The sequence below is a fragment of the Anabrus simplex genome, chromosome 3 (assembly GCF_040414725.1).
Source record: "Anabrus simplex isolate iqAnaSimp1 chromosome 3, ASM4041472v1, whole genome shotgun sequence".
NCBI classification, from domain to species: Eukaryota; Metazoa; Arthropoda; class Insecta; order Orthoptera; family Tettigoniidae; genus Anabrus; species Anabrus simplex.
Window position 1 is genome coordinate 122,282,727 of NC_090267.1, and position 16,972 is coordinate 122,299,698.

Below are 16,972 nucleotides of genomic sequence, written 5' to 3' on the forward strand. Positions count from 1 at the left end.
TTTCACCACCCTATAGGGCATATTTGTGTTTCGCGGCGTGCCCGCAAACTTTCTCTGAACTTGAAGCGTTAGCCGTCTCAGCGGAAGGAGTGAGATACGCCGATTCCTTGCGTGTCGCGAAAGAACCCCCGCCTTCTTTTAGTAATATTCGGCCTCCACCTCGCCGATCAGTCACACCCCGTAAATGTTATGCTTGCGGGTCGCCTGACCATCTTCGCAATAAGTGTCCACTGATCAAGTCTAGTAGGGCAAATAATGGAGCTGGTTCACCACAAGGCTGTTTTAAATGTGGGGCTTTCTCACATATTGCCAAGAATTGCCCAAACTCAAATAGCACCCCCTCCTGCTCAACTTCTGTTGCAAATTCCACCAATGCCAATAATAAAATGTGACTAGCGGCTTCGGCTGAGTCGACTAATTCTGCTTCCCAAGGCTCAACCCCTGGCAAAAAGGTCGTAAATTCAGGGAACGTTCAATTTGCAAATCCATCTTTTGAATGCCCCAAAGAGTGTCTTAGGATTGCGGCTGATACCCCCGCACCTGTTCCTTTTCTTAAGATTGAGTTAAATAACGAGCCTATAACCGCTCTATTAGATTCAGGCAGTGTTTGTTCAATTATTTCGGACCAATGGTATTCAAAATTGAAGTCTGTTTGTAAATTACCTGACTATGGCTCATCTACTGTTCAATATGTTTCGGCTAATTCATCTCCATTAGAAATTCTAGGTTCTGTACAGGTCAAAATTCGTATTTTTAAATTTACATGGAAAACCAAACTGTTTGTGGCTAAGCACTTGTCTTGCCCCATCATACTGGGAGCGGACTTCATTTCTCACACTGGTCTTGTGCTCGATCTTCAGAGTAAGTCGTGCACATTCAAATTTGCGTCCAATTGTAAAAGTCCTTTGTTAAAGTGTAATTCTGTATCATGTTCATCTATTTCGCCTACCCAGGATGAGCTGTTGTTAGACCTTAGACATCTTCCTGAGGAGCAGGCTGATAGTATTCGTAAGTTGTGTCAGTCATTTCCAGAGGTGTTCTCTGATACTCTTGGTGTTACTGACCTTATTGAATACAAAATTGAGGTCACGGATTCGATTCCTGTCCGTTTTCCACCTTATAGGCTATCTCCACCAAAAATGAAGGCTCTGAAAGAAATCATCGATCAGATGTTGAAGGATGGTATTATTAGACCCTCTAAGTCGGCGTATTCTTCGCCTATTTTTCTAGTCCCGAAACCCCAAGGTGGCTTCAGGCCTGTCATTGATTATAGGGCTCTCAATCGGAAGGTGGTGTTACAATCTGTGCCCCTTCCTGACCTTCATTCTTGTTTTTCATGGTTTCGTAAGGCCAAGTTCTTTACTATCTTGGACTTGAATCAGGCCTATAATCAAATTCCCCTAGCGGAAGAGTCTAAACATCTTACAGCGTTTGCCACGGACTGGAATTTATACGAATACAACTGCGTGCCTTTCGGGCTCCCCACGGGAGCAGCTGTACTCACTAGGCTGCTAGATAGGGTCTTCTCCGACATCAAATTTGAGTACTTGTATCACTACTTGGATGATGTCGTCGTATTTTCGGAGACCTTTGAAGAACATCTAGATCATCTACGAGAAGTTCTCAATCGCCTTCGTAAGGCTGGGTTAACTGTCAAGTTGTTCAAGATTGCCTTTGCTAAGCCCTCTATGTCATTCCTAGGGCATATTGTGTCACCTGATGGTGTTGCCGTCGATCATTCTAGAACACAGGCCATCCGTGATTTTAAACCTCCCAAGGACATTAAAGGTATCGCCAGGTTCATTGGTATGGTGAATTTCTTCAGGAAGTTCATTCCTAACTTCGCTAATAGAGCGGCGCCCTTGAACCTTCTTCGTAGGAAAGGCATCAAATTCGAGTGGGGACCTTCTCAACAAGCCGCTTTTGAAGATCTTAAATTAGCTCTCTGTAATGCCCCTGTACTTGCTATGCCTGATTTCTCAAAGAAATTCATCGTCCAAACCGACGCGTCGTCGTCAGCAGTAGCTGCAGTCCTTCTTCAAGAGACTGAACTAGGGAGGCGACCCATCGCCTATGCATCTAGGACCTTGTCGGCTCAAGAAGCCAAGTATTCCATCTATGAGCTCGAAGGTTTGGCAGTCTTATTTGCCTTAGAAAAGTTCCGTCTCTATCTGGAACATGTCAAATTCGACCTGGAGACAGATAATCAAGCCTTAAGCTGGGTCTTATGTAGGCCGCGTCGTACTGGTCGTATAGCCCGTTGGGCCATCCGTATTTCTGCCTTCCAATTCGATGTCAGGCATATCCGAGGTACCGAAAATGTTGTTGCTGATGGACTCAGCCGTATGTTTTCCAACGACATCGAGACCCATGAACCGGTCGACAGTTCATCACCTCCCTAGTCCATACTATCTGATGTTAATGCCATCTTAACTGATGCTCCTATGCTCTTTAGGGATATCGAGAAATACCAACGTGAAGATCCGACGCTGGCTCCGATAATGGAAACCCTTTCTTCTGGGGATCATGTCGTCCCTTATGTTCTGAGGAATGGTGTTTTATGTTGCCCATCCAGGCATGATAAGATGATGAAGGTTGTCGTTCCAGCGGTTGTTGTACCTATGATCTTCAAGTATTATCATGAAACCCCATTAGGAGGGCATCTAGGCATCTTTAAAACTCGTGAGAAGATTCGTGAAATGTTCATCTGGAAGGGTATGGACGGTGAAATCCGTGAACTAGTAAAAGCTTGTAAATCTTCTTTGCTTAGTAAACCAACTATGTCCACCAAGGTAGGCCTTTTGTCTTCGCATCAAGCGTCGCGCCCCATGGAACGCCTGTATATTGATTATGTAGGACCCTTCCCCCAGTCCAAGGGAAATGCCAACAAGTTCATCTTTGTATGCGTAGATGGTTTTACAAGATTTTCCTGGTTATTTCCGACTAAGCTGGCTACCGCTCAGTCCACCATTACTTGCTTAAATTCTATTTTTGCTTCTTTTGGTCCGTGCCAGTTCATTGTGTCTGATAATGCTAAGGCGTTTACATCAAACCTTTTTCGTAAATTCTGTTTTGACTTGTCCATCTCTCATGTGACGACTTCGGCTTATTACCCTCAACCATCTCTGGCTGAACGGGTTAATCGTAATCTCAGGTCCGCGCTTATTGCCTGTCATCATGAAGATCATTCTAGGTGGGACACGTCCCTGCATTGGTTAGCTTTTGCTTTGAATTCGGCGGTTCATGAATCTCACAAGTTTACTCCAGCTTCTTTGATGTTCAAGTTCGTTCCCAATACGCCGCTCTCTAACCTCTGGTCTCTGAGTGACATTCTACCTGAGTCAATAGATCCGGATAATATCAAAGATCTTTGGAAGAAGGCTAAAGCCAATCTTAAAGTATCTCATGAAAAGGCTAGGGAAAGATATGATCGTGGACGGAGACCCACCAATTTGAAGGTAGGCGACCAAGTGATGGTCAAGAATTTTGTTCCCGCGGGCAAGCTTGCCCCCAGATTTCATGGGCCGTGCAAAATTCTCGATTTCCTTACACCGGTTACGTTGTTATTAAGCAACCCAGCCACCGAGAGGATATTTAGGGTTCACCTGTCGCAGGTGAAACCATTGTAAATTTTGGTGTCAACTTGCTTTATATAATTTGAAAGGATTATGAAGGTTATATTATTTTGAGTTTTCACTTTTAAGGCATTCTGCCCCTTCTATAATATTTTGTTTTATATGTAAGCATTTTTGTAAACCTCCCCCGATTAGTTAAACTGCCATTCTGTCCTTACCACGGCCATTACCACGCTCCCGTCTCCTGCTCCACTACACACAGTGGCTCGCATCTGAAATGAATTGCTGCACGCTGCTGGCCCCTCAACCTCTCCACAATGAATGTACCCTACTATTATTCTGGTCCAACAAAAATTCTGCCGCCTAACTTTAATGTTTCAGTGCCCCCGCAGCCGCGCGGCACTGTGCCGCGTCTGGGATAGAGGAAGGGCCCCCTCGACCCCAGCGAGGACGACATGTGCACGGCGAGCCGGAGCTCTCCTCCCGGCCAAGGCTGATGTGCGGCGCACGACCTGCTACTGACCCGCAGCCTGTATATGTTCACCGCGGGCGCGGCGTGCTACTACACCTCTGCTCCCCTCATAGTGCGGGCGAGCGGTATCTCAGGGTACTTGAGGGGCCCGGGCGGCCTCCTCTGAATGCAAGCAGTGGCGGCTGGTCTGGCCGTCAAAATCATCAACGTTTGAAGTACATACCCAGCTATATGGACATTCCAGTTCAACCTTACTACCTTTTCTTGGATATTCTCCTGCAATATTTGGTGGACTTAGAAAATTTTCCTCAACTTTAAAAACTAAAGTTTTCCTTCTGAATTCAACTTCTACAAACATAAAGACTCTACTTCTCCAGTAACTACAAAAATTTTGAAACTGAATCAAACCAAATTAAGAAACTTTTATAAATACTTCTGCAATTAATCTCCATATCAACATCAAAACTTGGACCTGGTTTTCAAACAAATTTCATGTGGCACCCTTGGAGGAAGTTTTGGGGGGGGAGGTCTGTACCGGGCGGTACACCTCCACGCCGCTAAGTTAAAATTTGCGTCAGTTGAAACTCCTCTGCTGGAGGAAGTCCGAACTTTATCGACGGTATTAATTTACAAGTTTCTCAGAAGATGTCACTACTTGGAAATTTTGGAGTTTTTGAACTGTGTCACTTTTGATGTATTTTTGTTTTACCGGTAGTAAGAAGTGTGAACTTTCTCTTCTAGAGGACACTACTGAAAAACTACTATGGTGCACCCTAGTGCCATGTGAAAGAACTGCTTTTTGGAGAAATTTTTATTTCAAAAGTTTGTTTCTTGTTAAATTTCTGTCTGTTATTGTTTAAGTTAGCTGTATACCCCTCTATTTCCCCTTGTTTTGTATTTAGCCAATCCCGAATTTCTTTAATTAATTTCTGACCAATCTGATGTATCTTCCCCCAACTTGAATATGCTGCTTATCCCTAACCAATAAAGTGATTGTGGGCGGGTGTTTTCTTCCCTGAAACGCCTCGAACTTTCCGCGAGAGTATAAAAACTGCTGATTTTAGGGTCTCGGTGCCACTTCTGTTCCAACTTTTAGTGTGTAAAGTACATAGCAGGGGGCGGGAAGCGCCTCTTTCTTCGGGCAGCAGCTCAATAACCAGGTAATGGCCTTTTAATATCTTCTTTTCTTGCTAGCTCAGCAGTTTAACTCTCGGGGCGGGTCCGAAGAGTTTCCACCATGTAACCTTTCCTAAAATGTAACTACTCTTAGCGTCTATTCTCTTTTAAAGCTACATATTGGGATAGAGAGTGCTTAACCCTCTCGAACTCCCACTCATATTGCTTTGAGGTGAACTTATTTCTCACAACCGATTCTTCCTTAATGTAATGTAAATTGTTCTTTTCTAAAGTCACCTCTGTAGTATGGGATTAGCCCTTGCATCAGTGGCCTAGAGCCAAATTAGGTTTTGAAACAAATACATTAGGAGTGCAGATCGCCTCCTCTCAAATTGTTATTTTAGAGATCATGTAATTAACCTTTTTCATTTAATAGATCTCAGTAGGTTGGGTATGTTACCCCTGTGTCTATGTCCTGAGAGGACAACTTGAAGGTGGAGTTTGGTGTGGCCTTTGAGAGGCTTAAAGTTTGAGAGCGTGTGGCTCGTTCTTGAAAATTGAGTGTTGTATGCCTCGAGGAGGCTTTTCTGTGTAATTTGGAGCAAGTGCTCCTGAACATGAATGGGGTTTTCTGCCCCTCTGGTAAACTTATTTTGGAGTAAGGTTGGGCTAATTGCACCAGAAGTGTGAATTCGGGGCTCGAAGCCCAAATACTGTAAATACTGTAATTGCACCTTTTGTTGCCTTGCTACTCTGTACCTGCCGTACTTGTTATTTCTTAATTTTGAAAAGAAAATATAACCTTGTTAAATTTTACATTAACTTTGATTCCGTAGTTTGAGACCCGTTCAAGCCCGCACCTTCTTTCACCTCTACCTACCGCAAAAACACGGTAACAATAAATATGACCTGCGGCAATTTTACTAACAGTATAAGAGATATTACAGGTGATCGCTTTAAAATACCAGAACCTATTCCTCATAAATTACCATCAGGGATACAGAGTTGATAGCACTGATCCCATCGAGTCCATGGACAATAACCTCCAGGTAAAAGTGTCATATAAAGGTGATTGGTTACAAATTGACATTTCGTATGCGATAGTTCATGGTGATTCATTTTCTGTGTAACAACTTAGTTTCAAATATTGCTTGACCATACAGCCAGCCATGAATTTCATTCTTGACTCGTGGTGATGAAATTCGTTTCAACTGATGTTATTTAACAATCCGTCGATCGAACCTTATTTCATAACGCCGGTTCAGAGAATTCACACCCCACTCCACAGCCTTACACTACTCCTGAATCTACAACAACCATCTGTATCGAGATTAACAGTTTTGCTCAATTTCATATTAGTTTACACTGAACAGAAAAAGAAAGAAAGAAAGAAAGAATGAAAGAAAGTTAACCATGTTTTCACCCCGCCATTAACGGAAGGCTTTAAGACGTTACGTGATATAGCAGTGATTAAGACAACACAATCACTTATGCCCTTGGCATTCCAGAACTGATTCAAGAACTGGTAAAAATCCAAAGAAAAGCAGCTCGATTTGTTCGGGGTGATTTCCGACAAAACAGTAGCGTTACAAAAATGTTGCAAAGTTTGGGCTGGGAAGAATTAGGAGAAAGAAGGCGAGCTGCTCGACTAAGTGGTATGTTCCGAGCTGTCAGCGGAGAGATGGCGTGGAATGACATGAGTAGAAGAATAAATTTGCGTGGCGTCTTTAAAAGTAGGAAAGATAACAATATGAAGATAAAGCTGGAATTCAAGAGGACAAATTGGGGAAAATATTCATTTATGGGAAGAGGAGTTAGGGATTGGAATAACTTAACAAGGGAGATGTTCGATAAATTTCCAATTTCCTTGAAGCCATTTAAGAAAAGGCTATGAAAACAACAGATAGGGAATCTGCCACCCGGATGACTGCCCTAAATGAAGATCAGGATTGATTGATTGATTGATTGATTGATTGATTGATTGATTGATTGATTGATTGATTGATTGATTGATTGATTGATTGATTGATTGATTGAAGTCGCCAATCAGCACCAATATCCACAGTCTCCCATCTTGACCTTGCCGTCATTCAAAGCATTTGTACTTCCCGCTCCGTGGAACTGGTATGTAAAATAAAAAAGTAGTCTTGACATGATTTCGGAAAGACATAAAGGCTATTTTCTGTGATAAAAAATATAAAAAGTTGATAAACTACAGTATTCATTTCGAAAATTCAGAATGGCAAATCATGATACGTTCTTCCTTGTTAAATCACAAAAACGAAGAAAGTGTAAAATGAATCATTAACTCACCTTAAGGCTTCTTTATAATGTTGTGCTGCAAGATCTAAATTTCCCTCATCTCTGAGGAAGTTACCGAAGTTGTAGTGCATCTTAGCGTTGTGAGGCAGAGCCTTTAGTCCGGCCCTAGAACAAAGAAAGAAATAGTTAATCAGGTGTTTAAATGTCGTAATTACAATTCCATATAATTTATTATGTTTTCTTATGCACACGAGGGTATAAATAAGGTTCCACTAGTTGGTATAATTATCTATAAATCCCATACAACACACTGAGAATACTCTTAGTGCCATAGAAATAACCACCGCGATATTTCTCTAGCATAAAGACAGAACCGAATGTGATCACTTTCCAAGAGTACATCAAAAACCTTACTGCGATGAGGCACAGAGCTACTGAGCATGAACATAAACTGTGACCAATGATAATGTTGAGCGATTATGCCGGTTGAAAATCATTCTTCCACTATCTGCAGCTACGTGTACTCTTAATAATACCTTTCCTAAAAACCAGCGTTTCGATTGTCATACTAATCCCGGTCGTAAATAAGATAGTGACAGTATTGATAGAACGCAACATTTTATGAAATGACAAGTACAGTGCATTACATTCCTTCACTATTGTCCCCTGCAAATGTCGGGAAGACGTTGGGAAACGTTGGCAAGGCGTTCTCTGTTGATGACAGCGACGGAGCGCCCTACTGCGCGGAGTGCAGATGCCTCGTCAGGAAATCTGTGGCTTCTGAATGGTTCGTTCAACTACGAAAAAAGTTCGAAGTCACAAGGACTCGTGTTAGTGTGTTCCAAGACCTCCCAATGCCACCGTTGCAATAACAGATTGATATTGTTTGCGACGTGGACCGCATGCAACACGATAGGGTGATCGTCGCGCAGTAAACATGGACGTTTGCGCTGCACAGCCGGACGTAGATGTCGCTCCAGAAATCGTCAATAGTACACCCATGATCATAAAAACCAGAACATCTTGAAAGTCTAGAGATAAAAAGTTCATATTCACAGGACATGCGCATGAGTATGTTTTGAAGAAATGATTAGCATTTGAACCCTGTCGGCCCTCAGGTTCAAGGTCCACATCGATATCTCGGCGCACCACCACCGACTGGCAAAATGTGCCTGCGACTCTCGTCGCTATCAACCAAATGTAATGGATCAGAGTGACTTGAGCAGACGTGCAGGATGCCTCGCTGATGTATGCGAGAACCGCACCGTCAAATGAGTGAGATTGAAAGAGGGCGCATTATTGGCATGAGAGGACGTGATGCATCCATCCGGGAAATTACTGCTCGTATGGGACGAAGTGTGTCGGCAGTGCAACGGGTGGGTACATAATGGTCCACAGAAGGCCGTAGAACACGACGAAATGGGTCTGGTCGCACCACCCAGACAACCCCCTGAGAACATCGGCACTTCATGCGAGATGGCAATGCAGGACAGATCTGCGTCCTCCTGGGCTCTGGCGTAACAATGGAACTGTGTAACACATCGTACACTATCAGGAGTGACACTCCGTCTCCGTTTATTACGGTATGGGTTACCGGCGCGTCGTCCACTTCTCCGCCTACATTTGACTAATGTGCATACACATGCTAGAGAGCAATGGTGTATGGAACGACATAACTGGGGACAGGACTGGCAACAGATAGTTTTTCGGACGGACGAATCCATGTTCTGTTTGTTAGAAAATGATGGCCGCAGACAGGGGAAGAGGCATCACATTGACTGCATTCGCAATAGACATTCAGCGCCAACTCAAGGCTTTACGGTGTGGGGTGCTATTGGGTACAACCACAAATCACAGTTGGTGCGTATCCAGGGAACTGTGACCAGTTTGATCTACGTGAATGACATCCTGCGACCCGTAACCGTACCCTTTCTGCACGACACCCCAGACGCCATATTTCAGAAGGACAATGCGCAAACACACGTTGCTGCACGAACACGTGCCTTCTTGTTGTCACAGGATGTCAGGCTGTTTACCTGGCCCGCCCGATCACCGGACTTGTCGCCTATCGAAAATGTGTGGGGTATGGTGAAACGACGGGTGAGGCGCTGTGGCCCAATGCCAACAACCAAAGGTGAACTTTGGAACCAGATGAATGCAGAATGGATGGCTATACCCCAGGACGTCATTCACAACTTCTACGCGTAGATGCCATAACGCATGGAAGAAGTTATCAGTGCCCATTGAGGACCCAGTGTCTACTCTGCAACAGGGCACATGTTGAACCTAGATGACTGAAATGCTAATTGCTCCTGCAGGACAACATGTCCTGGGAATATGAACTACCTATCTCTAGTGTTTCAAGGTGTTCTGTTTCTTATGAACATGGGTGTATCCGAAATTTCTGCGGACGTGGCGAACCTGGGTGACAACATTCACTTTAATTCAGGCTCGTAGGCTCGTGCTCACGTCTCATCAATGGCGAAAATACGCTGCAGAAATGTGTCTCCTTCGCTGCGGTATTTGTCCTGGTGGGTGCCAGCCAGTGCATACCGGTGCCATTTCTGTACGTCGATGATTTGGTGTGGACCCTAATGGGACGCAATTTTTCTCATGTTAAGACAGTTCCTCAGTATGTGCCACACTGTTTGATCAGTGAGACCAACTTCTATGGATAATTTCCGGAAAGTCCATCGATGGTCCACGGAAACGAGACCACTTACGATGTCAATCTGATCTTAAAGAATGGACGGCCGACATGTGGAGTACAAATCCGTAGTCTCATTCCGACAAGTACGGAACGCCTTGACCCATCATGCAAGCATCTTATACGATAATGCATTCTCGACACAGGCTTCACGTAATCCTCAATAACATTCGGGCGCATTTTTGCCAAGGGAACCTCGATGTTAATGAACGCTGATCACCTTTTGAAAATATGCTTTAGAGCGGTGAATTCGACACTTTTCACTTCAACGCCACACAGCAATAACACTCCCAGCTGGATGCCCGTCAAATGTACACTACACATCGACAACAGCGCCACCTGACCGCTCCCACATCCTATTTGCGCATGGCCGATCTCCTGCGAGTGCGTGAACTACGTTACCACTACTCATAATATTATGTGCTATGCATCGATATACAGTAAATTGGTGTTAAAGGTAAACGTTATGCTAGTCTTCAGACAAACTGTCCAGTATCATGCAGATATTCGACTATCAGTCGAGTATGAACAAGCGACAAGTATAGACGTGCTTGGACGAGCGTGCTGGTAGTGTAAGAGAGTAGTGCTGGAGGGGAGTGCAAGAGTGAAGGGAAGAGTGTCGAAAAATGTTTGGTCTTGAACAATACAGGGCAGCTATAGGAAGATGGCAGGGGAGAATAAAGAGAGAAGAAATTAACAGTGGAGGAAGCGTTATGGAAATGGGAACGAAGATGGAGACGATGCTGACAGCAGTGGTGATTTTAGTACTGTTATGTACTGGAGGTGTGGAATTGAACTCCGAGCCGAGTTCTAATGGCAGCATGGGATGCGAGGACATGGAAGCAATAAAGATAGTAAAGGAGGTGTCAGAAGAAGTTTCCCAGGTTGAGCAGATGAAGAATATGATGCGGAAACAATCGAAGGAACGTGCGAACATTAAGAAATAGTTTCAGGAATTAGTAGACGAAACAAGAGCAAAAGTGAAAAACAACGAGGAAGAAACTGCAGTTCCAACAGAGGGAATAAGAAGTTTAGAAAAGGAGGTGGACGGCTTAAAAAGAGAAACAGTAGCATACGGCCAGGAGAGGAAGAAATGTTTATTTTTATACGGGGTGCAGGAGGAAGTGGAAGAAGCGAAGATAGAGACTATTTATAAAATTGTGAAGTCATATTAGACTACAGGAACCTGTGGTATTCTTAAGTTTCGTGCCTCTGTGTACACGTGAAATGTTACTCGCGGAGTCTCTCTCGATTTGTACGAAACAAGATATAGCAATGATTATTCGATGTGGTTTTTGAGGTCAACATCTACTTCTCTGCCGAGAATTTGTTTCTGTAGAATATAATTTTTTTTTTGCTATTGTTTTACGTCGCACCGACACAGATAGGTCTTATGGCGACGATGGGACAGGAAAGGGCTAGGCCTGGGAAGGAAGCGGCCGTGGCCTTAATTAAGGTACATGGGAAATGGGTAAATGGTAAATGGGAAACCACGGAAAACCATCTTCAGGGCTACCCACAGTGGGGTTCGAACCCACTATCTTCCGAATAATATAAGATTTCACGATATCACACCATGTGTAATTTCGAACAGGTGAGCAACCTCGGTTATTCTACGTCTTATCTCCGGCCACTAAATTGTTCTACACCGCATAAGAGTTTTGAGATATTCCCAGAAGGCCATTCAGTTGCCTGTAACAACTGTGAAACCAGTTGAACATCATCCACAACGATCGTCACCACCTAACAATAAATTTGGGGGGCCCAGTTGAAAGGGAGCTCATACCACATACCTACTGTCTTGTAGCATCTTAACTCTTCTGACAGTTCTTGTCATCTAGCGTCCGTTTTATACACTTCTGGTCTTGAACCATCGAACGAACATGGGTATCATTTATAAAGAACTCTTCTGCATTTGGAGAGAGAATCGTATTGGAATTAAAGCTCATGCTACTCCGTGGGTTGGTTTCATAGAACATACGAGCCACCCAATGAGATACTATGTATTGGAACTGTTCCCGTGTTTACATTGTTCACAACGTGCAGGAAACGTGTAGTAATTTAAATCAGTTGGAGCAAACAAATGGAATGACTTCTGCTAAGGAACGTCCTCGCTATACGTATCAGAGAAAGGATAATGAAGACATGATATTAAGAAACAGATGTGTGCACAAAATAAATCATTTATGCCTGGAAAAATATATAAAGACAGTGGTGCATTTAATCAATCAATTCGATTGTTATTTTATAACTCTGCAAATGACTCGATACCAGCAACGATCTCGATATAGACACACAAGTATTATATATTTTAATAATCATTGACCTCATTGTACAATCATATGCGCATACCTTACATAAGAGAACAACTTAAATAAAATGCTTCTATAAAAGTTACTTATTGCATCATGGGTCACTTTTTCATGCAACCCCTTAATTCCCAATCGGAACTGCAGTTACATAATATTGATATCGTGAAGTTGGCATGTCAAACACATAGCACAGCCGTTTTATTTCCGTTGCAATTTATTTCGTTTATATTTGACAGTAATTGATATTTGTACTGTTTTCTGTTTACAAGTCTTCCACGGTTCAGTTCTCTGCCCGGCACGGCTCGCGTCAGAGTGCGTACCTTCGGCGGGTCGGATATACTGTTTTTGGGATTGAATATGCTCGCTTTGAAATAATTCAAATTCTCACTATTATTGCAAAAGTTACAATGAATGAGCACTTAGGCTGAAACTGGAAACGAAGGAAATATCATTTTCAATCTTCATATTTATCTTACAAAATTTTCTCCACGCAGTTCACTTCGTCTTCTGGAATTTAGTCAGTTTGCTTACTGCTGTCTTCTCTTAGTTTTTAATATGTGGGAGTTTGTACCATTCATGCCCGGCCAGCTTCTTGGATGAATGGCTAGCGTACTAGCTTTCGTTTCAGAGGGGCCCGAGTTCGATTCGCGGCCGATTCGAGGATCTTAACTGCGTATAGTTACTTACCCTGGCTTTGGGACTAGGTGATCGTGTTTATATTAATACATTTATCTTCACCAACGCACAGCACCAAAGAAACACGCAATAGTGATAAAATCCCTCGACATAGAGCTGGCGTTAGGAAGGGGATCCGAAGTACCGTCACAAATAAATTGAGATCAAGGCCACGAAGAAGATTGTTCTATTCACTTTAAACTTTCTGGAGTCAATTTCTAATGTTTGGCATCTCACTAAGTTAAAGCTTGCAAATGGGAACTCTTCCAGCATAATTTTTTTTTTTAAGAACAACGCACCATAACATCGGAATTTACGCTTCTGGCAACTTCTGCGCAAATCATGTTTATAAAACAGAAAATGATGAACATTTGAATAAATTATTCCTATCAAGATTAGGAGCCACTCGATGGAACGGCACACTTCATCTAGCGGCAGACTTCGAAGAGGGCAAGAAATGTTTCTGAGTATACACTGACTGACAGAGCAAATGCAACACCAAGAAGGAGTGGTCAGAACTTTATGCCAATTGCAGGGTAGACTGACGTCACTGAGGTATGCTCATGATGTGAAATGCGCCGCTGTGCTGCGCACGTAGCGAACGATAAATGGGACACGGCGTTGGCGAATGGCCCACTTCGTACCGTGATTTCTCAGCCGACAGTCATTGTAGAACGTGTTGTTGTGTGCCACAGGACACGTGTATAGCTAAGAATGCCAGGCCGCCGTCAACGGAGGCATTTCCAGCAGACAGACGACTTTACGAGGGGTATGGTGATCGGGCTGAGAAGGGCAGGTTGGTCGCTTCGTCAAATCGCAGCCGATACCCATAGGGATGTGTCCACGGTGCAGCGCCTGTGGCGAAGATGGTTGGCGCAGGGACATGTGGCACGTGCGAGGGGTCCAGGCGCAGCCCGAGTGACGTCAGCACGCGAGGATCGGCGCATCCGCCGCCAAGCGGTGGCAGCCCCGCACGCCACGTCAACCGCCATTCTTCAGCATGTGGAAGACACCCTGGCTGTTCCAATATAGACCAGAACAATTTCCCGTCGATTGGTTGAAGGAGACCTGCACTCCCGGCGTCCGCTCAGAAGACTACCATTGACTCCACAGCATAGACGTGCACGCCTGGCATGGTGCCGGGCTAGAGCGACTTGGATGAGGGAATGGCGGAACGTCGTGTTCTCCGATGAGTTACGCTTCTGTTCTGTCAGTGATAGTCACCGCAGACGAGTGTGGCGTCGGCGTGGAGAAAGGTCAAATCCGGCAGTAACTGTGGAGCGCCCTACCGCTAGACAACGCGGCATCATGGTTTGGGGCGCTATTGCGTATGATTCCACGTCACCTCTAGTGCGTATTCAAGGCACGTTAAATGCCCACCGCTACGTGCAGCATGTGCTGCGGCCGGTGGCACTCCCGTACCTTCAGGGGCTGCCCAATGCTCTGTTTCAGCAGGATAATGCCCGCCCACACACTGCTCGCATCTCCCAACAGGCTCTACGAGGTGTACAGATGCTTCCGTGGCCAGCGTACTCTCCGGATCTCTCACCAATCGAACACGTGTGGGATCTCATTGGACGCCGTTTGCAAACTCTGCCCCAGCCTCGTACGGACGACCAACTGTGGCAAATGGTTGACAGAGAATGGAGAACCATCCCTCAGGACACCATCCGCACTCTTATTGACTCTGTACCTCGACGTGTTTCTGCGTGCATCGCCGCTCGCGCTGGTCCTACATCCTACTGAGTCGATGCCGTGCGCATTGTGTAACCTGCATATCGGTTTGAAATAAACATCAATTATTCTTCCGTGCCGACTCTGTTTTTTCCCCAACTTTCATCCCTTTCGAACCACTCCTCCTTGGTGTTGCATTTGCTCTGTCAGTCAGTGTATTATCACACAGAGCAAAGGAGTACGAAATCTCATCAATGATACTAGGCCTTCATATGGGTGTTCCGTTTGACATTTCGTACTGAGAGTAGAAATGAATTAGAGAAGCAATCAAGATGTGCATTCCCACCATGTATGTAATCGTTAGGGTTTGGAAGTTTATGACCTAAAGTAGTACACAATATGCAAGCAAATATGCCATAAAATGAGCTAAATATGACCTAAAAGTGTAAAATATGATTCCACTTTAGGGATGGGTAACAAGTATTAGATTATAATTGGACTGTTCCAAGAGTTCAGATTATATGCATGCTTTTAGAGGCCTCCAGATGAACGTTTGAAAAGTACATTTGAATCGTTCTCAAACTTGCTAATTTTCCCTCAATATGTAGGCCTACATTTTCTTTTACCATTCCATTTCTGTCAAGAACAGGTCTTCGTCTCCGCTATTATTTCCAGTCGGTGTCTGTGTGGAGCAAATACACCTGGGAATTATGTTAAAAATCACATTCTGTAACCCCTGTTATGATCTGTAATCACACTACATTGCATTTAATGTACCCACATGTTCTATTGAAACAAGGAATGCGTTGTAGGACTCAAAATTCTTCAAGAATATTTGCAAAATACTGATATATTAGGGGTAGGACTACATACCGAATAAGTGCCTCTCTTGACAGCCAGTCTCGATTTCTCGCCAAAGTTCTGCTGCAGAACAAGAGGAATAACGTAAATCCGGCCGCCAACAGCAGTGCCCTCTGGCGGAGTAAGGCTCCCCACAACAGCTGTGCACCGTACGCTGCCAGCAGCATGGAGCCTAGGCTATAAACAGAAAAGAAAGCAAAAGCCCCATAAGCTCTTCAGCCTATAGTTCTGGAGAAATGAATGTACAAGGTTAACGGCTGAACACAATAAAACTACCAACAGCACAGGACATAGACTACTACTACTAAAATGTTGTCATTCCTCCCCTGAAGGAGATGCTCGGAGAAGGTGAGGGGGTTGGCGGCCGTGGCCTATACTAGGAACTGTCTCGGCATTCGCCTTAGTGCAGGAGAATGGAAAACCACGGAAAACCATTCTCAGGACAGCCGACAGTTGGGGCCAGCCGTGAGGTCCAGCCCTGTCCCGTCTTCCGAATGCAGAGGCGTAGAGTCACGGTAGAGCCATGGCCACCCCTCCTTGGACCTAGACTTTAAACCACGGGTGTCAAAGCTTGCCCGCTGTAAGCGCAGTGCCCGCGCTAGAAATGCCTGTGCTCAAGGGCGCAAGTCTCTTCCCCTCAGTCTCCTTGTACTTCACCACATTGCTGACTCGGGCTGTGTACACCTATCGGTGATACGCTCCAGTTACCTGTTTATGTCTACAAGTCATGGTTGAAAGATACAACTACATAGGCTGTGGCATAAGGATTGAGACAGTAATTTGTTAGTGTGTGTTTATGTACTTATTTCTTTCAAATTATTTATCAGTATGATCAACCCTATAAAACTCATGTTCGCGGTTCACGTTGTTTCCGACCACACTGTACAAGAAAATATTCTCACATGAACAGCAAAGCAATTTCCCGCTTAGTATTTTCATTAAATTCCCGCTGTTGAAAGGGATATATGTATTAGAAACTAAGGTCAATTCCGACTTCCTCAAATCGTATTGAAGAGTAATTAGTAAACGATTGAAAGATGTCAACCACTAGACGCATATATTTCCCCTGAATATAAACACTTCGCTGAGAAGTTGGAAGGTTGTTTACCGTGTAAGGAGCACGTTCTTAACCTTCGCGACAGAATATTTTATTATGAAGAAGCAAAACTTCATTTATAACAATTTTAAGCTCACCCAGATATTGTCCTCTGTTACGGTATGTTTGGACAGCATCCGGGTTTTGCCACGTGAAAATAAATACGTGTTGCAAAATGTACTGGAAATCAAGTTCATTATAAATACCAACTCTTTTTTTTTC

At 44.1% G+C, this 16,972-nt stretch overlaps 1 protein-coding gene across 1 annotated transcript in view; it reads right to left on the reverse strand.

Moving 5' to 3' along the window:
* Positions 1-16,972, reverse strand: part of LOC136866683 (protein O-mannosyl-transferase TMTC1) — a 1,311,771-nt gene that overhangs the window by 388,325 nt on the left and 906,474 nt on the right. The window contains exons 9-10 of the mRNA XM_068226807.1: positions 15,667-15,831; positions 7,477-7,590 (exon numbers count right to left, since the gene is read on the reverse strand). Of these exons, the coding sequence (XP_068082908.1) occupies positions 7,477-7,590; positions 15,667-15,831 (279 nt within the window). The remainder of the gene's footprint in view (positions 1-7,476; positions 7,591-15,666; positions 15,832-16,972) is intronic.